This window comes from Zonotrichia albicollis, chromosome 11 (genome assembly GCF_047830755.1).
Source record: "Zonotrichia albicollis isolate bZonAlb1 chromosome 11, bZonAlb1.hap1, whole genome shotgun sequence".
Classification (NCBI taxonomy): domain Eukaryota; kingdom Metazoa; phylum Chordata; class Aves; order Passeriformes; family Passerellidae; genus Zonotrichia; species Zonotrichia albicollis.
This window is the reverse complement of record NC_133829.1, coordinates 9,217,493-9,243,052: the sequence shown is the minus strand read 5'-3', so window position 1 is coordinate 9,243,052 and position 25,560 is coordinate 9,217,493. Positions and strand designations below refer to the sequence as shown.

The window sequence follows — 25,560 nt, the reverse complement described above, 5'->3', positions numbered from 1 at the left end:
TGTGTGATTTGTGTGTCTGTGTGTGTGTGTTGACTCAGCCCTGCCTCTTACGTGTGGACTGGATCCTCACCTCTCCAAGGGGATCGTGTGTCAGCTCTGGCACAGCACAGATCCAGGATCTTGGCAGCTGACACTGCCCCTTCCAAGCATTTTTATATAGGAAGAGGCGTGTGCTGGCCACTTTCAGAGTTCTAGCACTGCTTTTAACTCTGAGTTTCCAGAGGGTTTTCGAACCGTTTGTCAGTTTGGATTTTTGTTAAATATAGACACACCCATGACAAATTAGCTGCCCTTCTCAGGGGTATGTGAATGTAAGAGCCAGGTAGGCTGACTTGAGAAAACTTGAAGCTGGAGATCAGCTTTTTACCACATTGTTCAACACTTGGTACTCCCTGAAAGACTCTTCTATGCAATGGTTAAGAGTAAGATAGGTGAGGCCAAATATTTATCTTCCATTCATCAGGAAGCTGCTTTTAGTCAATTTTTGTCTATGCCTTCTCTTTCCATTCTCATCTTTCTTGTGGAGTTGACTGATATGCAGAAAAAGAAAAACCTGGAAAAATGTTTTCATTATAATTTGGAGGGTTTTCAGTTGACAGGGTTTTTTTTTTAATTGCTTTTTGAATTTTTGGCAGTGTTTAAGTTTGGGTGTTTTTATAATAATCTTTGGAAAGTTTTATAGAATGGGTCTTATATTCATAATCCAGAAAAAATCCAAAGGTGAGAAGTGAATCGTCCAAGTTTTTTAAAAGCTGGTTAACAAATGTGTATGTAATTGATATTGATGTAAATGGCAAATAGATCTACACAAGTGCCAGTTAAATTCTGGATGGCCCAGACACTAGAATGTTAGTACTGCCCTCAACTCTCTGTCTATGAAGATGAGGTCTGAGTGCCCTTTAAATTTTTAACTTGGATTATTTAATTGCATTTATCCTTTCTCAGACATAATTAAACAGGTGATGAAAACCAAATTGTAAATAACTTAGCTATGCCTTGTCTTGGAAAGAATAATGCTCAATGGTATTCATTCACATAAGTAGTGGGAAACAGATTCATGTATTTCCTATGCTTGAATAGCTTCATGTATCAGTTGTTGTGGTTCATCATTAAAATCATGGAAATGACAGCATGCTTTTAAAATCCTAAATGGCAAGATATGCTTTGATAGAATGAGGCCAACTCATAAAATCAAAAGGATAACATAATAAATAAAATTCCAGAAACCTGAGCATGTCTGCTGCAGCTCTGCCCTCCTTGTGACTGTGCTGTTGTTGGCAGGCAGTGGGCTGCGATCGGCAACTCGGGAGCAACGCCAAGGAAGACAACTGTGGGATCTGTGCAGGAGATGGCTCCACGTGCAGGCTGGTGAGGGGACAGGCTAAGGCACACGTCTCACCAGAAAAAAGTAGGTTGCAAATTGATCCTGTGGTGATTTATCCTTCACTGTGTTTTCTTCTTGTATATCAGCATGTATATTGCAGTGACCTCTTAGCCAGATACTTGTTTGCAGTTTTGCAAAGCTACTTATTCTGAAGTCTGTGCTAGATTAGTCTGCTGAAATTCCGTGAGGGATACCACACATTAGGATACAGCTAGGAAAGAATTTGAGATATGCATTTTTTTTTAATAGAGCTACTCAATTCATTCTATCAGGAATAACCATCAAGATGCACATCTTATTTTAGAGGGTATCCTCATGTTGCAGTATATGTGATGCTGCAGCAATCCATGGAAACATCTTATAGATGGTTTTATGGAAATAGTGGCCTGTGCTTGTAAGTCCCTGGTTTTCAAATTATCCTTGATTTTTAATTTTTTTTTTTGGTGGGTTTTTTTGTGATGTCCTATGACAGTTGAACTTCAGGGACAAGTTACTACTTGTATGGTACAAAAAGCACAAAGTGAAAGGGACTAATACTTCCATCTCTTTTTTGTGTGTTTGGCTCAAATTCCACCATTCTTTCTCAAAATAATGAGCACCTTACTGGCAGTAACTCTGTGGGTCTCAGTAACATTGAAAATATAAAATACAAAATATAGAAGAAGAAGGGTATTGGAATTAGACCTTTTGCTGGAATCTGAAGTGTCTGAATATTTTGATATGCGGGCAAAGTTTTCCCTTTCTGATGGGAAGGTCAGCTGGAATTGAAGATGTTTGTGTTTTTTATTCCAGCTTTACAGCACCAGAGATTCTCCTGGGGAAGGATGATCCCTGGGGACACCATAGCTGGTTCTAAGGCAGCCCAAATACACTTTTTGGATTGGTGACTGTGATTGGATAGCTCAGGATAAGTGAAATAAAAAGTTTCACATTTAATTGCTGCTTAGGGTGGAAGTACAGTAAAAACAAAGGGGTAAAAGGGATCTGGCTTTGAAACTGTCATTTTATGACAGAAAATATTAATTTCACTTGTGGTGCTCTGGCTCAGGTAAGAGCTGACTGGAGCTGACATCACTTGGTGGAAGCTCTCCCATTGCCTTGAAGGTTCTGAAGAATGCCTATAGTTCATCGTTTCCTCTGTTATAACTCAGTGTCTCCTTAAGAGCCCTTTAAAATTAAAGACCAAGAAAGACTATTCTGAGGAAAGATGTCAGTTTTGCCAAGTTTTGGGTTTATCTTGCACTGCAGTAGGCTGGATGATATGAATGAATTACCACTGGCATAAGCAAAACAGTCCACATGATACTAAATTCAGAACTTGATGTTTTTCTTGGTTATTGTGATGGTGCCAAAATATATTTTGGGTCAAGTTGTTCAGCACTATGCAATGAGTTCCATATAATCATCCTGTGTGTGAATGAAATGTGGAAATAAAGCCATCCTTTCTTTGTGGTAAAATGTCAGTGGAGGGAGGCACATTATCTTCCAAAGAGTCATTTGGAAGCTTTCAGAATAGTCTTGAGAAAATATCGACACATGACAGAAATGTATTTAGGAGGGAGCTTAAGGCTGTGAGCAGGATGTAAATTTTACTGTTCAATGAAGCAAATTAAAAAACTGGAAGGAAAGCAAGAGCCAAAGATTTCAGTATGAAAAAGAGGCATAAGGGAAAATAAAGTGCTTGGTTATCTTAGCCCTTATTTTTTTTAGGGGCTTATTATTTTTTATCTAATTTTAAAACAAAGAAATTTAGGCATTGATAGCAAATGATTTCTCATGAAGGACTAATTTTGTTTTATTATCTTTTTTATATGTTTTTGCATTAAATTAATGTCTTTGATCAGAAAGTTAAACAGCAGCGAAAGGGAGCTTACTGTTTTGCAAATATGAAAGGAACAATTATTTCAAAAGTTTATTTTTTTCCACTAACACTTAATTGCCTCTGAAAGACAAAGTAAGTTAAACTTCTGTCAGCAAGCCAGATTCTAACATTCTGGTAAAATGATTAAAGGTTTGACTAACGATATTCAAACAAAAAGTGTAATAGGTTGTAAAATGTACCATCCCACTGGGAAATGAGATATCATGGGCCTGAAGTTTCTAGTACTAAATGCATGGAACTCCCATTAACTCTACTGTGCTTTGTGCACATGGAAAAATGGTAGGATTGGACCCTCATATCTCCTTTCTGCACCATTGTTGGCAGAAATGGTAGAAAAATGTTCTGATCCTGATACCAACACAGAAGACAAGATGCTGGTTCAGCGGGGGGTGAAGTTGAAGGTGTGGACTTGTCCCAATCTGGTTTTATTTGATTCCCAAACTACAAGATACTTGCAAGATTTGCCTTTCTTGAGGTTTTGCTGAAGAGCTTCTTATAAAAGCTTTCACTGGTGATGGCTTTGTAACTGCTTGAATTTCCTTTTGCCATGTGCTTTATTTCCTATGGTACTTTGTAATATATCATTGGTCCCTTCCTCTCACATGATGTATGCCATCATCTCCAGGCATGCTTAACCAAAAACCTAATTTCACTTTGGTCATTTATCTAAACAGAGACCTTTGGCACAACTCCCTCTTCTGTGTCATCAGCCAGCTCAAGTTTGTGACAACTTCTTGCCTCACGTTATTTTTCCCTCTTTGAAATAAATATACATGGAACTAGCAACCCCAATTGTCAAGGTTGCCTGATACTTCATTTTATATGAAGGATTATTTTCCAAAATTAGACAGTTGTGTCAGTAACTTCTCATGCCAGGTGCTATGTGTTTTGGAGAAAATTGAGCCAAAACAGCTCAGCATATTCCAAGGACACAGAAGAGAAAAACATGTTGTTTCCCACTGTCAAAACATTCTTGAAACCTTTTATTTAATATGTCTTAAAATCCCCCCATTGTTGGACTTGATCACAGGTCAGGGATTTGAAATTTGGCAGGCAATGATCTTCTGGTCATGGATAAGTCTTTTGCAATGTCTGTGAACATCAACACATATTTTACTACAACCTTTACAAAAAATCCCCAACTTTTTCCTTCAGTTTCAGTGGAATCTTCTGGGATGTTAACGGCTGAAATTTCTGAAAACTTATCCTTTTAAGTGTTCTCTAGCTTGTTACAAGTTCTGACTGCAAACAGATTGCATGTGTGGAGCCTCCTTAGAATACATGTTGCTCTTCCAGAAATAAGCTATTAAAATTTTTCCTTGAGGTTGCTCTTGCTTTCTGCTTTACTGCAGTGTGGACCAGGTGCCACAGGATGAGCTCTTTGATGCCTCCTACCTCACATTCAGGCATTCAGAAGAGATTTTTTGGAGAGCTTCCAATCTCCTGAGCTTCAGACTTATGACAGGGAATTATGAGATCACATGAGAAGAGGGAGAGATGAGATGAGCTAAACAGGAATATTTGCCATTAGTTCATGCAGTGAAGGAAAGGCAGATGTGAGAAGGTGGGTGGAGGATGTGGGACTGGCTGTACAGACACACAGAGTCAAGGAAAGAGGAAGAGAAGACTGAGATTAGATAAGGAATCTGGGTGGGAGATGGAGTCAAAAACACTTGGAGAGGAAGGGGAAAAATCAACTATCTGTAGAGCCAGAAGAGGGAATTGGGACTGATCTGGCAGGAAAGCTGTGTGTGGGGAGGGATAGGATGCCAATGCATTAGTGTTCCAGTATGGATAAAGGAGCACATTTTTTGAAGCAATTTTCATGATGGTCCTAACATACTGGTCATCAGTTCAAATCACAGAGTTGTCTTGGAAAGCATAAATTGGAATTTTTGGATGAAGCTAAACCAGAAGATGTGTCCCAGAAAAACACCTGGTGTTCTCCAGGAGCTACAGGATATCCAGTCCATGGAATCAGACTAGAATTGGTCCCAACAAGGCACCTGCAGTTTTGCAGTGTGGATGCTGGGTGAACCAGCACCAACTGGTTCAGTCTGGACATCCCTTTACTTTGGTTGGTTTACTTGAGGCTGTTACAGATAGTATGAAGCCTCCTTCTGTATTTTCATAGTCCCTTTTGTCTTGAAGAAATTTCTTAGTAAGAACATTGGCTATTTCATGACTCGTTTTGTACTGCATTTCCTTAAGATCCATTCTCTTGAGGGGCTGTTTACTACATGTCTTTTATGTTTTCTCCAGTGCATGTATTTGGGTTTGCTTTCATTAGGCAGGTCAGCACAAAGCCCAGCAGAAATGCCTTGTGGAATTATGCCTGATGCCAGAGTGGATGAGGGAAGCCACTGCAATAAGGTTCCAAATATTTTGAGATTTTTAGTTGCTGTGTGCTGTAGTTGTTCCTCCTTGTATTTTGAGAGCACAAAGGTCATCGATCAGAACCAGGGAGCCAGCAAATAAGTTCTGAGCAAATATATAGAAAGAAACACATTTTATAGACCTGAAATAAACCTCTGGCCTGCTATAAGAGGAGAGAGGGGAAAAATCCCAACTGGCCCATATGTGAAACAGTAAATGGGTCCACCATGGCCCACATGGAAAAATAAATAAAACCTGCTGAATTGGATTGAGTTTAGGAATGTGGCTCCTTTATTTTGATCCTGGGGATTAGCTCCCAGTCTTACCATAGCAGGGAGTCTGATCTTGCTCTCATTGAGATCCAAAATCTAAATCCACATTAACACCATAGAAACAGGATCAAACCTTGACATCTAAAGTGAAAGTAATCCAGGAGCTTAATCAGCAAGTGCTGTGTTGTGGGCACACATTTTCTGAGAGAGTGTCTGGGTGAGAGTGGAGGGAGATGGCTCCATGTGCTGCTGGGAATGCCTGTCCTGAAAGCAGTGCTAGAATAGAGACACAATATCTCACCTGCTTCTCAGTTTTTAAGGTGAGCCTTAATCTGACCTCATATGTTGGAGTCTGGTGTTTCTGCATGTTCCAGATGATTTGGGGTAATTTGTTTTCATCTGTAGACAAAGGTCAGCAATTAACTATCAAAGAAATACTGTAAGGGGGAAAAAATGTAATCAAAAATTCTCGGTATGGATTTCAGGGTAGCAATTTCCCCTCATGTTTTTGTAAGAGTTCACTGCTTTTAGCAGTGTGGACCCTACTGATTTAATGGGAATTGTACAGCATAACCATTTTAAATGGGTTTACAGAGCCTTGTGTTTCTTTAAGAATATGAATTACATTCAACTGAGAACCAGAAACCTTTGGAATATATAATTTTTAGGAGGCAGATCTGGACAACCTTAACTATTGTTTCAAAGCTGTCCTTAGGAGAAAGAACTGACCCTTATGGTCAGTTCTGTCCCATTTTTTCCAAACCCTCATCTCTGTTCAGAAGTCCAAAAACCTCACATTTATTTTTTCCTGTAATTTACTTCATCTCAAGGAAAGACTGCCCTAGGTCATGATCATCTCAGTCAGGTTACAAAAATCTCCTGCTGTCAGACTTCTTGACAGGTCTGTGGGCTGCAGAGGCTGCCTGCTGCTGCGGCGGTGAGCTCAGCCATCCCTAATGCAAATAAAACACTTTCTGCTAATATTGTCTCTGCCGCAGAGAAACACCAAATTTAGCACCCCCATGAGACTTTTGGACCATATCAGAGAGTGCTTGGGTGAGGGTGGAATGTCTGTAGTACTGCAAAAGGAATGTGAGGCATCCTGGAAAGGGATCTGCAGGGTCTGCCTGTGGGGAGGTGCAGCTCAGCAGATCGACCCTGCTGCTCTCCAAGGAGCAGTGCTGCACATCTGTGCACATCTGCAAAGCCAGCCTGTGGCCCTGCAGCACGGGCTGCCCTCAGCTCCACTTCAGAGCAGCAGGTCATGCATTCTGAACTGGCCATCATCTGACTTTATGGAGGTTTTGTACTGTCTGACCTTGGTTGTTATCAGGATGGGATTCAATTCCCCACCAAGTAAGCACAGATGGGCCCCTCAAACCTGCTTTCTCTCAAATACTGTCGAGCACATGTGAATTCAGTAGTTGTTTCCTTACTTTAAAGATATACACACCCACTACCTCCTGGCTATCTTTAGCAATTCCTCTGATGAAAAACCAAGATGCAAAAAGATATTAAGTGGTTCGGTAGTTAATGTTTTTTCCAGGACTCCTTAGTTGTATTATTGTTTTACTGTAGTATTTTTCACTCTGGTGGAATACACAAGAATGAAATTAATAAAGCTCATATTTTATTACATCCAAAATAAATTGTTATATTTAAATGTCCTTCCTAGAAATTGACGATATAAAAACTGTAACATAAGAAGGTGTTTATTTCAGAAAAAATAATTGCAATATTTGCTTGAAGTATTCTGAACATTTGGCAGGAAATCATACTTATGCTAAGGAGATGTAAACCAGAAGCTGATAATTTAGCATCTACTATAAAGGGGTCCAGTTTGAAGTGGAAAGAAACCTTTTTAAACTATTTTTTTAGTCAAACTCAACTATTCTTCCTCTAAATATTTTATGGGTAATTCTGGAGCCGGTGTATCACTGACTTTCAACACACATTTCATTTTGAATCTGCAAAAAGGAACTTCCTCTGCAGCAGCCACTGAATGTGCATTAGTTTCATCACCAAGCAGAGCATCTTGTGCAGGGTGCAGCTGCACAGGGCACGTGTGGCAGGGACTGCCTTGCAGAAGGGATGCAGTTGGGCCACGATGGAAATGGGTGACGGCTCCTGGGATGCTGCTCTCTCCCTTTTGTGGATATCCCTGTGGATATCCCTTTCCTGAGAGCACTGCTTGTGTTGGCATGAGGGTCTCTAGCGTGTTGGTTTGACCGGTTTGTCGGTTTGCTTGGGCAAATCACAGATTTCCTACATTTGAAATGAGAAGTAATAACTTTCTGCCTTTGTAAAATGCACTGAAGTAAGTGTGTTGCACATTTATATATGGAGAGGCCTTTCAGGCAGCCAAAAGCTGTTTTGTATTGATATGTCCTGTTGGGGGCTGGTTTGGTTTATAGTTCATTTTAAACTGAGCCTCTTACTGGAAGAAATGATCTTATATGGTAAGTTAGATGCAGACACCCTTATAACATGTACCTTATAGCTATTATATATTTGCTCTTAACTGGTCTGTAATTGGTTAAGGGTTAGTGTTAAGTAGATGATTTATTTCCTGTAAGTCCTGCCACTTATTAAAGTTGTGACCTGCAGCAGGAAATGAGGTGTGGGCAAAATGAGACTGAACAGCTGCAGGTTTTTGTAAGGGGGAAGGACTACTTAGCAGATTCCTTATGTCAATTCAGTGATTAGAAAATACAACTAGGACAACAGAGTGTAAATATGTTTCTAATACACTACTGACATTTCAGTTGTTATTGTTAATAGCAAATTATTTACCAAGAGAAAGCAAGATTTACAAGTCCATTTATAGGTCTTAATAGTTGCATGACATATCAAACAGACTCAGTACACTGTACTTAATAAAATAACATAGTATTTTTAATAGAAAAACTGTGAAAGGTGTGAAATATTTTCTTAGACACATTTGAGCATTTTCAGTCTAATTATGTGATGTACAAATTCCCTGATGAAAGATAATTTCTAAAACAGTTCTTTGATGTTTTTAGGGGAAGAAACTGTGATTGCTGTACCACATGGGAGTCGCAGTGTGAGAATCACCCTGAAAGGACCAGCACACCTTGGTATGACTGAGTGTTTTATGTATTTATACATAGGCAGAAGATAAAAACACAACCTTGTATCTGAACTCATCCAAACTTTGGAAAATATGGATAAGATCATGACCTCGATGTCTTGATTCCTTTTCCCATCTTTAATATCCAGCCTGGAGATAATCCTAGAGAACACTGGAAAGTTTACTTGGTAAAGAGAAATAGAATACATAGAGGTGGTTTCTATTCCTTCCATTTAAACTAATATAAGGCATCTGAAGTACAGTACATTCTTAAACAACACACACAACAACAACTTCCAGAGGATTGTGTGTGGAACCAATAATCCTTGCATAACTCAGCACCAGATTTCTGTTGAAGCCTCTGACAAGCGACTGAGGTCCAAATGAAGTTGGGTGAATGACTACAGAAGTCTTGCTTCCATGTAATTCTTTTAGTCATTGCACACCACCAATGAGAAACAGTTTGTTCTTCTGTAAGACAATTGTTTCCAATATTTTCTTATAAAGCTGAGGCAGTATTTATGGCAACTTTCTTATCCGTAAGCCTAGTTTGCCTAGAGAATTGATGGTTTCAATGGTAAGTGGTGCTGCCATACCAAGCAATGAGATAAAATATTAATTTAACTTTGAACAATTTTTTATCCAGATGTGGTCTGGATCATAGAAAAAAAAAAAAAACCAAACCTAAAGCTTTGAGATATGTAAACAGAAGTAAAAAACACTTTCTATTTGAAAATTGCTCATCAGTTTGTTTGCTTTTCCAAAATATATTATCACATTCTTTCAAAGAAAAAAATGGAAATAAAAACTCCCTCTTCAGAACAGCTCCATATATAGCTCAATAACTTCTAGATATACTATTTATATTAAAAAAAGTACAAGGCTGAAGTTATATTGAAATAAATAATATTTCTTTAAAACTGTTGAGGGGATGTGTGAAGGAGTGATCCTGACCAGTTCAGGTCAGGACTCTTGGACTTTGTTAAGTAGTTCTGCAGAAGGAAGTTGTTGTTTCAGCTTTGTATGAGGAAAAAGTACTAGATTGAGTGGCTCTTGGGGGATTTCTGGAAAGCTCCTGAGGAATGCAGCAGCAGCTCAGTAACTGAGTACAGAGTGCTCCTGGCTTCCTACCCAGGGTGGTTCTCTAAAGAAGCTGTGGCTTGGCATCACCTTTGTTAGTTCACTCTCTAGCTGGACAGGAATTGTGAAATGTTCCCTTAACCACTTCCACCAGCACATCTGTTTGCAAATCTGCAAGGATTTAGACATTTTTTACCTAAAATTAAAATTGCAGAGGTAAAAAACAACTGAGAGCCGTTGTGGGGAAGGAAGTGAGAATTGCTTCTGGCTTCATAGCCAGGTCTCCAAGAGCTGATACCCCAGAGGTGCTTCTCCACCCTCCCACTGTACATGTTCCTGGGTGTTTGTCACTTAACAGAAGATACCAAATGATCCCTTGCTGCAAATTCATCAACTTTTGTGTGGGTGTGCTGGTAGAATTAAAGCCAGAATGAAAAAAACACCCAAACATCTACTATTACAGGTTCCATTTGTCAGAGATATTTTTCCTGGCTTGCAATGAGTTGAATTTAACAGGTGAAGCAGGGACTACTTATTGTTAAAGTTTTATACCGCCTCCTGTTGCCAGTATATATTTGTCCTTCAAGTGGAGTCAGCAGCAATAGCAAAGACTTGAAGAGCACTGTGGAGTGTCTGGCACTTTTCCCTTTATCTTGTGTTCAGTGGGGCTTCATCCTGGGTTTATGATCTGGTCTTGTTCCAGGAAAGCACAGCTGCTGGACTAATCAAAAATGGAAATGTGGTTGGAGATGTAGCACGTAACAGATTTAGAACAAATGCTCTGAGCATTGTTTTGCAACCTGCAGTTAGTGTTTGAGCAAGGACTGCTTTTCTTTGTAGCTGGTTAGAATAAGTGCTTTGTTTGTGTTTCTGGGCACTCAAACAGGCAGCAGATTGATCAACATGCAACTCTGGGTTTTTAACAAATATGGCCCCTCTGTATTTCTGCCTGCTAGGGTTTGGTGAAAGATTTGGTGGAAAATAACCAAGTAATTAGCACAAAAATGGGTCTGAATAAAATGTTTCATTGTGTTGGCTTTGTTTTTGATTTGGACTGCATCATGGCTTTTCTAGTAGTTGTTTTAAGAGCATTAGAATCAAAAGTAAGACTGAAAGTTCCCTGAAATTAATCCTCCAGCAGAAGAAACAGGAAAACCAGAAGCTAATATTTTTACAAGTGGCTAATGCTAGATAACTGAGTTCGTGAACTTGGGGAGGTTAAACGTTACTGAAAGGAACTGAAATGTTTTTCTTTTTGTCAATTTTTTCTCTGCTCACAGAGATTTGCATCATGTGCCAGCCTTTAGCAGTGGGTTTGTGCACTGCTCTGCCTTTGACAGATGCTTAGAGGAATGCAGTGTTGCTTTTCTTGCATTTTGAGAAGAATGTTTTGTTTTTGTGCTACCTACAAATGAATCACAGAAAAGAAGCAGCTTTTGGGCAGCACCATACTTGCTCTTTATTGCACTGGGAGCAGGAGCAGCTTCCCTGGGAACTCCTTCATGCACAGGGAGGAACCTGCAGAGGGTTTTCTGTGCCTCACTGCCCTGCTCCTTCCTGCCACCGGGACAATGGGGGGATTCTGCCCACAGCTGGGCAAGGCATTTGCCACTTTTGTCAACGGAGGGAAAGTAACTAAACACAGATAGTTATGGATCTTTGGCACTGGTGGTTGTCTTGCTAGGCACAGAAACAGGTGAGCACTCAAGAGACTTCCCTGTCCATGTGACTCTTCACATCTGGAGTGTCAAGGAATTGATTTAGGATGGGGAAGCTTCCTCCTGAAGTCAAACTTCCCAGGTCTGTTCTATAAAAGGACTCTGCAGAACAAGGAAACATTTGGTGAATTCTTTTCTTGTCATGAAACCAGCTGATCAAACCTGTGTTCTCAATTACTTCTCTGAAATCAATAAATGAACAGTTTTTGAGGGAGGAATTTCTCCCCAATAAGCCTACTTATGTTATGTATGTGTTAAATACACCAAATGCTTGGTGTCTCTCTGTTTTGTCAGCCTGTGATGACAAGCACTAGGTACTACTGAGCAGGAATTGCATTGCACCAGAGGTTATCCATTGTGCTGTGGAATATCTCCTCATCTCCGTGTGACACAGGAAAAATCTGAGCAGCTCTTCTGGGGTCAGTGGTGTCACCTCCAGAGATACAGACCATGGCTCCATAACTGCACCTTTCAAAAAACCACATTATTTGCATCCACATCAAGTGTAGCTCTAATGTAAATATGTCAGCTCTCTGGGAGTTAATGTCTTGTTGGTTGCTGAACAGTATTCTTGGTTTCTGCTTGGAAAAACATCAAAAATGGTTTTTTATTTAAAAAAATAGTAAAAAGACTGTTCAGAAATGCAGCTGATGTCACCAAATAAAAATTTTCATCATCTTTTTTCACCAGGTGGATTGTAATGTCTTAAATGCTAGTTTCAAAAGGATCCTGGACTCCTGAGCATCTTACTGAATTTATTTTGAGTTGGAAGTACTTAAGATTTGATTTTACACTTATTTCAAAAAATGAGACAATAACAGGCACCATGCATTATTACTTACTTTTAAGCAGTGTTTGTGATTTAAGCATGAAGTTTGGGATCCATGCTTGCAGAAGCCTGAACCAAGAATTCTGAGTTCCGTATATTTTAAAGGGTTATTTTGTAATGCAATCAGGACAGGAAAACTCCACAAAAGTGACAAACAGAAATATGTAGTAATCATCTGAATGCTTGGTTTTTTCTAGGATTAGTTTATATCTATTTGTTCCTAATGGAAATGTGTTGGACAGTGGGGCACACTGATTCCCAGAGATTTATGTTTTCTCTTTGACAAAGTACATTTTATTCACCACTACATTCATACCCTGTGATTAACATAAAGTCATTTCCTAGAAACAAATCCTTCCTGAAACTTCCTTCCAGCCATGTATGTGATCTTTGTTATACCTATGAGCACAGTGGAACCTAATGCTTAGAAGCTTGGGATAGTGGTGGTATGTTTTCAAGGAATTTAATTAATTCTATAATTTCTTTATTCTCTTTGTTGGAGTGCTCCAGGAATGCCTATTTGTTTAAAAAATATGAAGGAAGAAAACAGTTAATGATGGGTTTCAGCATTCAGAGTATGTTTTCAGCGCAGGTAAAACCAGATGCTTTTAACCTAAATGATCTAGCCTGACTTAGGTAACTTTGTTTAAAGTACCAAAAAAGGCAAGGTAGTAGGAGAAAGAGGGTATTTATAGCTCATCAAAAGATTCCTTTTAGCTTGGCCTGAGCTCATCTGAGATTCATGCTTTTCTCATGCAGTGCTCTGGTAGATTGTAACCAGACCAGGGTATTTCAAGTCATGCATTTTGCTGTGCCTGTGTGCTGTACTACACAGAGCCCAGAATTCTACCTTGGTTATGAATATCTTCCTTTAGCTTTGTCCACTTACAGTTCAGTCAGCTTTCTGGAAGTGATTTAATCTTAAAATGCTTCATCTGTCTTCTGGAGGCTGTGGGCTGTTAGTTTAATCTGTTTCCAAGGAGTGGAGAACAATTCAGAAAGGGTTTTCATCGCCAGCTGTTGTGGGAAGGGCCGTCCCTGCAGCTGCCCACCTCCTGGCCCTGCTCCTTCCTCCCTTGGGAAATGCTCAGAGCTGAGTTAGGGATCTTGGGGCAGTGATTCAGGTATTGAGGTGAGTGTCAGGTGGGTTTGGCACCACTCAGGCTTCTCTGGAGACTGATTGCTCAGATTGCTTGGCTTTTGAATTGCATGGAAGTATGAGGTATTTTTCTCTATATTGATTCTATCAACTTTGAGTTTCTTTCAGCTTTCCCTGCTCAAGCTATTGCTTATATCAAGTGTTACTGAGCACTTGGTGTAGGAAAAACTGTCTCAGAATTTTGGTATGAAAGAATAGTGTGTTCAGACAGATATTCCTGTGTTGACTTGTCTTGCAATTATCTATCAGCCTATAATCTGAAGCAGTTAATATTCTCACAGATTCTCTGGGTGTGTTTTTACTGCACATATGCAGCTGGCACTTGCAAGGCAAAGTTGTAAACATTACTTTCTGACTTTCTTGAAAACAAAAAGCTGTTTAAGTTCACTAATGGCATGTTTCTTCTTTAGTTATAGAGTCAAAAACACTACAAGGAGAAAAGGGAGAGCACAGTTTCAATGCACCTGGAACATTTGTCATTGAAAATACAACTGTTGAATTTCAGAAGAACACAGAGAGGGAAATCATAAAGATCCAGGGACCTCTTGGAGCAGATTTCATTATCAAGGTGGGGTGTGTGAATGAACAAATCTACAAAGTTATTGCAAGTACAGTAGTGGCTGTCCATCAGCTTGTAGCAATACAACAAAGTCTTCTAGCTAGCAAGATAGAAATCCTAATTACAGTCCAGAGATCATTTATGCCAAGAAAATCCAAATAAATTAAAATGTTATGTGATTAATGTCTTTCCTGTGATGCAAAATACCACAGGGTCTTTAATGGTAAAAATGTCCAGGAATTTTGTTTTCAATTCTGCTGGAAGAGTAACAGTGTGACCCTGTGCAGTGCTAACCCAATTGCAGACTGCCACCTACTGAACCTGAGCTCTGCTTCCAGCAGCACCTCCAATCTCCCTCAGACATTGCTCATCCAGCCACTGACCATTTCCAGTAATTTTAAATTTTTTTCTGTCCAGAGCACATACCAGTGGCTTGCATCACACATCAAGATATTTATAAGTAGGAGCATATCAGTATTTGACTGCCAGAGGAAGGCACTCATACACTTTGCCATTGGAAGTGACAGAAGTTTCAGAATTATCAGACTGCCTGGCTTTACCTGTCACATTGTAGAAATAGAATTTCTGTTGTTTTCCTTTTGCATCTCCAGTACCATGTGCAGCTAGACCTGCCTGACAGTGTGCTTGGATCACTTTTAGACTTCTTTCTGCAGTAAATTTCAAAATTTTTGTTAACAAAGAGATAAACCAAAAGAATACAGATACGAACTTTGCTATTTGAGGATAGATAATCAAATGGTCACATTAATGCCTTGAATAATTTGAAAAAACGAAGCACATTCAAATATTTGGCTATTGGGAACTTAAATTTGATGGCTACTCTAAACTTTCTAGAAGTTTTTTGTCTGTCATCATCTTACCCTGCACTGCTATTATTTATGAACTCTGTTTTGAAATGGCATGAGCAGCTGAGCACTGTGTACATGTGTGTTGTAATGGAAATTTCTTCAGACCAGGTACTCAGGATCAAAAGAGAGTGTGGTTCAGTTCTTCTTCTATCAACCCATCAGTCATCAGTGGAGACAGACAGAGTTCTTCCCCTGCACAGTGACGTGTGGAGGAGGTAAGTAATGTCAATTCTTCAGCAGTGATAACAGCTCAAGACTCAAAGGAGCTGATTTACAACCTTTGTTCTGCATTTTTAGTGGTTAGATGTTTGTGTTTTTCTGAACACTGGAAATTTCTCAGCAAAATAAATGACAGAGCAGCAGCTAGGCTGGTTAAACTGGTATCAGCATAGAGGTTTTTACATGTTGTCACTGGAAATCATGTTTTTCCATAGCTGATGTTCATTTGAGTAAGAACATTAACTAAGAAATAAAAATACAAAATTAAAAATGGAAAATTGCAGCTCATAGTGGATATTTGGGGAAAGAAAGCAAAGAAACATGATGAGATTTTAAAATAAGAATAATCAAGAGGTGAAAAAGTATTTCTGGCCTCAGTAGTATACATGAGGGTGAGTTTTAGAACACTTAGTTGAGGAATTAGTTACAGAAAGCAGAATAAGTAAATACAATTGAAAGAACATCTGCTATCGGTACCATTGGCTGATTTTAGACATTTAGTCCTGATGGTGGCTGGAGCAGCACATGTGGTATTGTAGCATCCACTCCTGATTTAAGCCCTGCAGCTTAGATGAAGTGTAGCTTCATTCTGGTTATCCAGCCCAGCCCACAGCCTGTCATGTCTGGTTCTGCAAAAAAAGTGTGAGCTCATGGTAGGAGGAGTGTTTGACACTGCAGATAGCAGCTTCCCTTCAGCCAGCATTCCCCAGGTCACCTGGAAAACAGAGCAGGACCCTGGTGATCGCAATACAGGGATTTTCTGGAGAGTGCAAATGTGGTTTAAATAGTTACTTGGGGCATGAATAAAGAGAGTGAGAGATCTTTAAAGTACAAGCAGAGTCTGGGGATCTTTTGAAGGACCATCCATTTTGGCATTTGCACCTCCCTGTGATCTGAAATGCAGACAATACATGTGTCTGATACGCAGTCCCACAGGAAACTACTGTATCTTATGAGATACTTGGCCTCATGAAGTGTGATCCTTGCTGGAGCTCTGAGTGGCAATGCATATCCTCTGATGATTCCATCACACTGTGTTTATAATTTTTTTTCCTTAACTTGTCTGACAAGGGAAGAAGTATAAAGCATCACAGTTACTTTTGAGGACTGCATGTAAACACTGGATACCCCAAGGGAGATATTTACCTTCAAAGGTATTGGCTCAAATCCAGCCTTATTCAGACTGCTGTTATGGTTTGAAAATTATAGCTACATGTCAATCTCTTTGAAACCATCCAGGGTGTTCAAAGCCCTGCTTTGTGGCTGCTTGCCTAGGATATAAAACTGGTACCTTTGTCAGAGGGGCTTGGCAGTCCTCAGTGGGGACAGGAACTGAGGAAGCACAAAAACTGAGCTGCTCAGTCATGACAGTAGTATTGTTAGGAATGGCATGCAGGGAAGTTGTATTGCAGCCGCCTGGCTTTAACCTGTTATCTTAGATTTATCTGGATTTAGCGTCCAGATTGTCTGTTTGGCATCTGGTACTGGCAGTGAAAGAAAAGGTTCCTCACTACAGAGATTTGGAATTAGTGCATTGCCATTCCTCACTTGGATGTTGCTTTTGTCTTTAATTCTGTAATCTCCATGTGTTGGAAGGGGCATCTCAGAAAGCAGAGTCAAGCTTGAATGAGTGTTTAAAAATTGTTTCTCTTGTTTGAAAATGACATTTTTTCTGGGTCCTTTCAGTGCTTGCAAGAACTAAATTACATAGATGCTGTGAGCACTGGAACTGCTTAGTTCTTTATGGTTATCACTCTCATGCATGATGACACTTTGGATCAGCCAAGAGACACACAACTGAAGCCACTGACACATGATACTTAGCATTTTCAGTAGGCACAGGGACTTGTGCTGCTAGTTTGTTGACTCGGTTTGATTTTAATTCTTGTGGTCTAAAACTTTTTTTCTTTGCACATACCAGAACATCCTCCTCTCCTCAGTTTAAGTCCAAGTAAGCTTTTTTGAATGAGTCTTTTTTTTCTTAGCCAAAAAATAACCTAGTGGTTTATAAAACCCAGATCCTTTCTTGCAACCAGTCTCCACACATATTTTATTATTGGTTTTTCACTGAGTAGTTAGTTCAAGTCTTCTTTTGTTGGCTCTTCAACTCGGGAATGTTCTTGAATCTATTTCTTGGTTTTCTACAGTTCCTTAGCAATGTTTTTGGATCCCATCTTCAATTCCTCTGGCTTTCTGTCTCAAGTATTTATTTCTTTTAGCATGAATGACTGTTTAATATAGCTCTCCAACATACTGGTAATTCCTCCTTGGAGGAGGGCAGTTAGATGTTGTGGAACGTGTACTAGAGCCATATGGCTTCATAGTTTTGCTTTCTGACAGGTGAACTGGTGCAGTACAAGTATTTCTGCATCAGAAGAAAATATATGTGCCTCTACGCTTAAAAAATCAGTAAAATAAAGAGCTGGAACCTCATTTAGTGTTAAGACAGGTTAATATAACTGCTGTGCTGAGTTGCCTTAAATGAAGGTTTGGTTGTGCATTTCCTTTTTCCTTGTCTAAAAGTAAACCAAAAAAGAGTAAGACAGAAAATTAATTCTATAGGGAGAAAAGGCTGTTTTACTTTATCTCCATTAACGACATTTAACTTTGCTCCTTCCCTAGGTTATCAGCTCAATTCAGCTGAGTGCGTGGACATTCGTCTGAAGCGTGTTGTTCCTGACCACTACTGCCATTATCACCCAGAAAACAAGAAACCAAAGCCCAAGCTGAAGGAATGCAACATGGATCCCTGCCCTTCCAGGTCTGTATGGCAAACAAATCTGTGTGTGACACAGGCAGTTATTAAGGAAGCAGGAACTCTATTTACTGAATTTCAATTCTTTTTACCTTTAAGGCTACTTAATCTTGGTTGGTTATTGCATTGTTAAAGGCTGATACCTCTGCCAGTAGATGTGTGGCACTTCAGTGCTGCAGAAGAGAAGATTTTGCTTATACAGGGATATTGTAAATATCAGTTTACTAAAGGGATAATTCTGCTTTGTCTGTTTCTGAGTACTACAGCAGTAGTGTGAGGATCTTGTGAGGCTGTGTGAGGAGGACAGAGGGTTTGCCTACTCTTGGATTTATTGATGCTGCTGTTCAGAACATCTCAACAGCCAGACAGAAGCTCCAGCCAGTGCAAGTGTTCATATGGTTTAACTTGGTTTATTCATTTGCCTACCATAAAAGTTTGGTTCTTCGTTGGTACTGTAGTGTTGACAATTTAGTAATTGAAGCTTGGGTCTATTTGTTTGGGTTTTTTAAAACTAGGCATTAGAAAAAAATCATTCCAAGTAAATATCCTTTGGTACAAACGCCACAGGATATTAGTGCCAAATTGTAAAGGCTACAGTACACATAAATTGTATTGAATTGCACTACAGTATTTCAAACTAACTTTTGGATTGTCTGGTGAGGTTTCCTGGCTGTGCTAAAGGATCTTAAAATAACATCACAGTATCAAGTCCCAGAACCTCACATTAATATGCCAGCTGGCTGAGCTAGAGTTATATGCAAGAAAAGGAAACACTCTCAATGGATTTCATTTCCTATAGCTAAACTGTCCATTTCCTTTCATTCCTGTTGAACATAATCGTTGATAGTGACCTCTAACAGTTATAGATGTGCAGACTTTCAAGAGTTTTTCCTGGAGAGTTGATCACTGTATGAAGCAGAAAGACTTCAGTAATACTTGATGGCAATGGGTGCCAAATATTCCAAAGCTGGAATGGGAAAATTAGGGGAAAGAAAGGGTGTAATTATATTTTACCTTGCAAATTTAGCTTATACAGTCAGGAAAAGGAAATTACTACTGGGTATAATACCACATTTCCTAGCATTGGAAGTAAAGCTTTATGCCTGCTCTGTGCTATGCAGTTCAAACAGCTCTAGAAGGGTCCTAAGCAGTATTCAGAACCTATCTAGGATTAATCTTGTGATGTATTTATTTCACTGACACTCATGTCCCTCAGCAGTCTTTGTTACAGATAGAAGTATGTGAATATTTTTTTGTTAATGAAGTGACACAGACCTAAAGGGTCACTGATAATAAATTTCTTTGCTGGACGCTTGCTCATTTAATATTTTATGGTGGCATGAAATAGAGAAGCTGTGTGGTGAATAATTCTTTATCCATGCAGTAAAAGGTAAGATTATACAAGTCATAAGGTTCACCATAAGGCTCATGTGTAATGAAGTAAGATTCCTGCATTTCACATTGGGAATTGCTTACTTCAAGCATGATCACATAAAAGTATGTATTTGATGTACAGTCTTGGATATGAGAAGTAATGATGCAATATTTATTTTCTTTGACAGTGATGGATTTAAAGAAATCATGCCCTATGATCACTTCCAGCCACTTCCTCGGTATGTATAACCAGGACAGCACATGTGTCAGCTTTAGCACAATTTCACTGCAAATATACTACTTCAGTACTAAGATAATGGGACATATTTTGATTTAATTTTTTTTTTTTATACAGGAGGTTAAGTTTACAAGAGTCCTGTAAACATCTCTGAATCTTGTGATTTATTTTAGTGTGCTCTGGATGATTAGCTTAACAGTCAGAGGTTAATATGCTCTTCTTGAAAATACCAATGTGAAGTCTTTAAAATAAACAGTTGTCCCCCTCAGTCTTCTCTGGCTGTAGTGCTGAGAAGATCATCTTTAAAATGCATGTATGAATTCTTGTCTTGAAAGGTTTTTCTTTTGACAGTGTATGAGATTTTATAAAACAGACCTTGCTATGTGCAGGATTCTGGAAATTCTTTTTCTCTTGAGAGGACTGATCCTTCTCCTCTTTACGTTCTACGGTCTACAGACTATTTATTGACATCAAAGATGGCACATCACTTTCAAAATACAAAATTGTTGAAATATCTGTTTCCTTATGTTAGGGCATCAAAGAACAGTTTGTTACTTTTTTTTTTTAATTTTTAACACCTGAATCAATTACAAGGATTTAAAACTTCTCAGGAACCCTTAGATATTTTAGAAAGAATTTTAGGATTAAAGAGTACTGAGTTCACATTTGCTTTTAATGTAAAGAATTATAGTCGATGAGTTGGTTGCATATTTATGTGAGTTGAACCTCTGCTTTATTATGTCATGTAATGAATAATGTGTATTTTTCTAAAGAAGTAAAGATATGAAGTAATAAGAATGAAATCATAGACTTGCACAGCTTAGGGGAGCTACCGATTACAGCTGATATAAATGTCATAGTTTATTTCTGTAGCAATTTGTCCTTGTGGATCTGCTGTCCTGTGATGTACTTTGGCTTTCATGCATAGATGGGTTTTTTTTTCCTCTATAGCTTTATCCTGTAGAGTCCTCTAATTATATTCTGTGTCTCTCCCTTTCCATTTCTTCTGCCAATGCCTTTGTACTTCAGATCTCTCCTGGAACTCAGCTTAACGTATTTACAGGAGTATTTCATCTTCTGAACCACTTAGGGCTTGGAGACCACTTGGAAGAGAAATTTAATCCCCCTTTCTGTGCTTTACTGTGCTCAGCACGTTTGCATGACACTGTGGTGAGATAGATCATGTCTGTGATAAAGCTGTGGGCAGGATCTCTTATTTCAAACACTCAGAACCACAGGCAGAGTCCCACCTCATTTCAGCACCTCGGTATGCTCTGTCAGAAAGCATCATGGTCTTCCTGGGTGATGCTTCAGAGGAAGGGCTGTAAAACAGCAGGCGGCCAAGCAGGGCTCAGAGCTGGTGCCAGCAGGAAGGAGAGAGGAAATGGGCTGTGTTGTACTGGGAGGGCTTGTAAGGAAACACCACAAAGACATAGAAACACCTTTTCTTGCAGGAATTGCTGAAAGAAAACAGCAGCTCAAAGTTTTTTTACCTGCAGGAGGAGGTGACTCTGCTCCAGTGTGGATGCAAATCTTGCTTCAGTGCAACAGGATTTGTCTGTGCTGTTGCCTGGCAAGGAGCTGGAATGCATTACCCTGTGCTTTCTGCTTTCTCCTCTTCTCTTACCTGTTTCTTGTATGCTGACCCAGGACTGTTCTTGCAAAGCAGACGGAAACCCCAAATCCGGATTGGATTGGGTTTTCCCAATCCAGGCTGCTCCAGGATGCAGGCTGGAGCAAAGCTGTGCAGGCTGCTTCACCTCCTTCATCTCACCTCCTCCACAGCACCAGGGCCATGTGGAGGCTGCCTGGCAGCCCTGTGGAGTGCACCACTGCTTTCCCATTCGCACGAGGAAGTTGTGGGAAAGTCGTGGTGCACACCACAAGATCTTGAAAGGGTTCTCCTGTGGCTACAGTTGTAAATGCCCCACTGAAATATTTTTACAGATGGAGAATTCTTTTGAAATAAATAGAAAAATTTCCCAGGATGAAAATTTTCTTTTAAAGCTTTTGGACTGCCTCCATTTATTTCAGACTTGTTGGACTGTTGAGGATCCCTTGACAGCTGTGGGTTCTGGAAAGTATCTCCTTGACTGCTTGCCCAAGACCCCCCTTTTCCCCAGTAGCCATGGACCTCACTCCATCTTGAAAATTCTTGTGGGAGTATGGGATCTGGAGTGTGTTTGAAACTGATGAGATAAAGAAAAACAACTATAAAACTTCATGCTATAAACACTTGCAAGCCTTATATTACATACAGCACAGTGAGCCTTGCATATATAAATCCATGAGCTGCTAATTCATTAAATAGTTAATTGCTCTTTAGTTCCTGATTTTTAAAAAGAAAATTAATTAACACTGGCCATTCCTTTAAGTCAAAGAAGACTGTAACTCTTGTTCCTCAAATGCACTTTGTTGTTGTGATTTGACATCAGTATCTCAGCACATAACTTTATTCAGAATGCTTTTGAGTGTACTCCATGGTTGGTGTCCCATGGCTTGCTCTGTGTTTCATATTCATTCTTCCTTTGAGCTTAAGCATGATTAATATATTTTTGTGGGCAGCTTAATGAATTAGGTCAGCCTAAAATAGGAAGTGTCCTTGATTTACCTGCTGCATCATAAAAAGTAGATTGCTTAAATTCAGCTCTGATTTATTGGCTTTTTCTTCATTGAGTCTGATATTATAACTTCCTTTATGATAGCCAAGTTGATTACTCTTGATTAATTGATTTTGTGGGATATTGTAGTCCTTGCTGAGTCCATTGTTCAGAACAGATATAATTATTTTCATGATCCTTTCTGAGCCTCTGCAGTAACAGAGATAAGGTTTAACTAACAAGACATTGATGAACCTTAAGATGTAATGCAGGACTCAATCATTTCCAAGGGCTTGGCATTGATTCAGGAGGGTGATGGAAAGAAAGGAAGAGATAGAAGGTAAAGAGTGAGGAGATATTGTGTGGGTGTCATTGGAACCTACAGACAAATACTTCAATAGAAGCTTGTTATGTCTAAATTTGAGAGGAGCAGGATATCATTGAAATTAGGGTTTTTTTGAGAGGTAATTGCTTAAATGTGGATTCATGCTAAGAGGCGAATGAAACTGAGTTTGTTGCCTAAAAACTTCCATGTCCTTCTCACTTCAGATGGTGCAACATTTTCCATCTTTACTGTAAAGATTGTGAATAGATGTCCATTTTGAAGGTATTTCTTCCCAGCAGATTGTTTATCATCTCTCTATTGGAGGCTGCTACCCAGAGCTCTGCTGATTCACTGGCTTTTCTAATCCTAAATTTTCCTTAATCTGTGCATTGCCCTGCTTCAGGAGCAATCAGCTGAGTGAGCCAAAGCAGCTGAGATGGATGAGCAGCCTTTTGCTTGAAGCAAGCTGGAAAGTGTGAATACAAGGTCGTTCAATGGAATTTTAATGAGGGTGGGAAACTCTTGCAGAACTGAAGTCAGGACCAGCCAAATGGTACCTGCCACAATTTAATTTCATCACAGTCCTTATGGATGAAAGCAGTTTGGTATGAAATGGCTGGCTTGACCCAAAGAATTAGAAATCCCATAAAAATTCCTTCAGGAACACATTTTTAAATACTGTATCTTAAATACAGGGGCTTCTTGGTCTCTGACAATGGCAGTAAGTGTCTATGTGATCATGCAAATTAGTTGTCAAAAATATTCAATTTAGATGATTTAGACTATTTGAAAGTAAATTCGTTCAATCAAACTCAGTATATTCACAGTTTCTAACTTATGTGTTAGAATAAGAGAATAAGAGTTTTAGTTATGTTTTGAAATATGCTTACATTTAAAATTCTACTTCTGATTTTGCACATGAACTTACGCCTTGAATAATGCAAGGTAGGTCTGAGAGTCAATGTATTTGTATGTGGTAAGAATCCAGCAACCAAGCTACCAGTAAGGTTTAATTGACACTAAGGTTGGACTCAATATTTTGCATTTTTAACAGAGGTTAGTGGAATAAGAAAGAGCCTTATGAGGGTTTTTTTTTCAGGTGGGAACATAACCCATGGACTGCATGTTCAGTTTCCTGTGGAGGTGGTATTCAGAGGAGAAGTTTTGTGTGTGTAGAGGAGACCATCCATGGAGAGATACTGCAAGTGGAGGAATGGAAATGCATGTATGCCCCAAAGCCCAAAGTCATTCAGACCTGCAATCTGTTTGATTGTCCTAAATGGGTGGCAATGGAGTGGTCTCAAGTAAGTAGAGAAGTAATTTGGACCTTCTGTCTTGTTTTCTAAAGAAAGCCTCTGGTCTTGAGTTACCATGTATTTATTAGCACAGGACTATTAGAAAAGTATAGCCCTGAAAGATAATCAATAGTAATCCAAAGTTTGCTCTGAGCAGTTCTGCCTGATAATCAAAACATTAACGTGTCTGTGTGAAGCAAAATGCAAATGTAGAATTCCTTGTGCCTGTTGAATTCCTGCTTTGCATGCAGACGTTAGAGACAGAGGTCAGGCCCCTCTGCAGTCAGGTCATTTATGTCTCAGTTCTTGATAAATGTAGTATTTCACTGGCTGTAATAGTTAAAGGCATGTCTGTCTCAGGGGCTGGCAAGTCTGCAAGGGTGATTTTCCAGCATTCTTACCTTTCATTACAGTAACAATAGCCTAAGCCAGCTTGCCCTGGCTGTGGTTATCTGATACAGTCAGATAGGCCAGCACTCCTGTAATTCCTTAGTTCATCTAGATGACATCAGCGCCACCAGAGTGCAGAAAATGCAGCTCCCCTGACCCAGCCTTGACTGAAAATCACCACTGTGACAGAGTGCATTCTCAGTGCACAGCCACTCTTATTTCAGCCAGATAAGCCTCACAGAACCCCAAAAGCCCCCCTTGTATCCCCAAAACTTCACCTTTTTCCCCCATCACCAACCTTTTCCTTACCCAGCTAGCGACGCAGGGCCAAACCCTTGCATCTCGGTGGGAAAACCTTAGCGAGCCCCCCAGTGCTGCCGGGCAGTGCTGAGGGGCTCCGCTGTGTCCCCAGTGCACGGTGACCTGCGGCCGGGGGCTGCGCTACCGCGTCGTGCTGTGCATCGACCACCGCGGGCAGCACGTCGGGGGCTGCAACCCGCAGCTCAAGCTGCACATCAAGGAGGAGTGCATCGTGCCAGTGCCCTGCTACAAGCCAAAAGGTAACCGGGGTTTTGTCTGGCTCTGCTGTTGTTTCGAGGGTTTTTTTTGTCCAGAGAATTAAAAGCCCCTGGTAACCTTTTTCAGAAATGCCAGAAGCTGGAATTTACTAGGGGTTGGGGTTTTTTTCCCAGTTTTGGCAGAAACAAGCACTTTAATTATTGGTGCTAGTAAAAGTGCCCTGCTGATATTTTTTGCTGATAATGTGGCCAGACTGTCATGAAGTGAACGTGCCAACTAAATCTATACAGTCTGGTCAAACTGGGAAAACCAGAATTAATGAGCTTAACGCAGGGAGGAGGAGTATTCAATAATACTTGAAATGGGAATGAAAAAGATGCAATAACATGGGGAAAAATGGGAATGAAAAGTGCTCAAGTATTCAATAATACTTGAAATGGGATTGCAACTCCATATGTATCACCTGGGATTTTCTTGTTTGTTTTAAATTAAATGTGTTGTCCTGGTGTCAACATTCTCAGTATGACTCAGCAGCTCATTAAGTTATACTCAAACTATTTTCCTTTTTCCTTCTCCATTTCTGCAAGTTTAAAACAAAGAATTGAGCTCAAACAGCATGATGAAAT

At 39.7% G+C, this 25,560-nt stretch overlaps 1 protein-coding gene across 5 annotated transcripts in view; it reads left to right on the top strand.

The window, feature by feature from the left end:
* Positions 1-25,560, top strand: part of EFL1 (elongation factor like GTPase 1) — a 244,496-nt gene that overhangs the window by 95,234 nt on the left and 123,702 nt on the right. For all 5 annotated transcript variants that reach the window (XR_012582139.1, XM_026791297.2, XM_074549267.1 and 2 more), the window contains exons 7-14: positions 1,282-1,408; positions 8,938-9,012; positions 14,202-14,359; positions 15,323-15,434; positions 18,061-18,199; positions 19,756-19,806; positions 23,830-24,034; positions 24,828-24,975. Coding sequence is in view for 4 of the 5 variants with exons in the window: in XM_026791297.2 (XP_026647098.2) it covers positions 1,282-1,408; positions 8,938-9,012; positions 14,202-14,359; positions 15,323-15,434; positions 18,061-18,199; positions 19,756-19,806; positions 23,830-24,034; positions 24,828-24,975 (1,015 nt within the window). In the remaining variant the exon portion in view is untranslated. The remainder of the gene's footprint in view (positions 1-1,281; positions 1,409-8,937; positions 9,013-14,201; positions 14,360-15,322; positions 15,435-18,060; positions 18,200-19,755; positions 19,807-23,829; positions 24,035-24,827; positions 24,976-25,560) is intronic.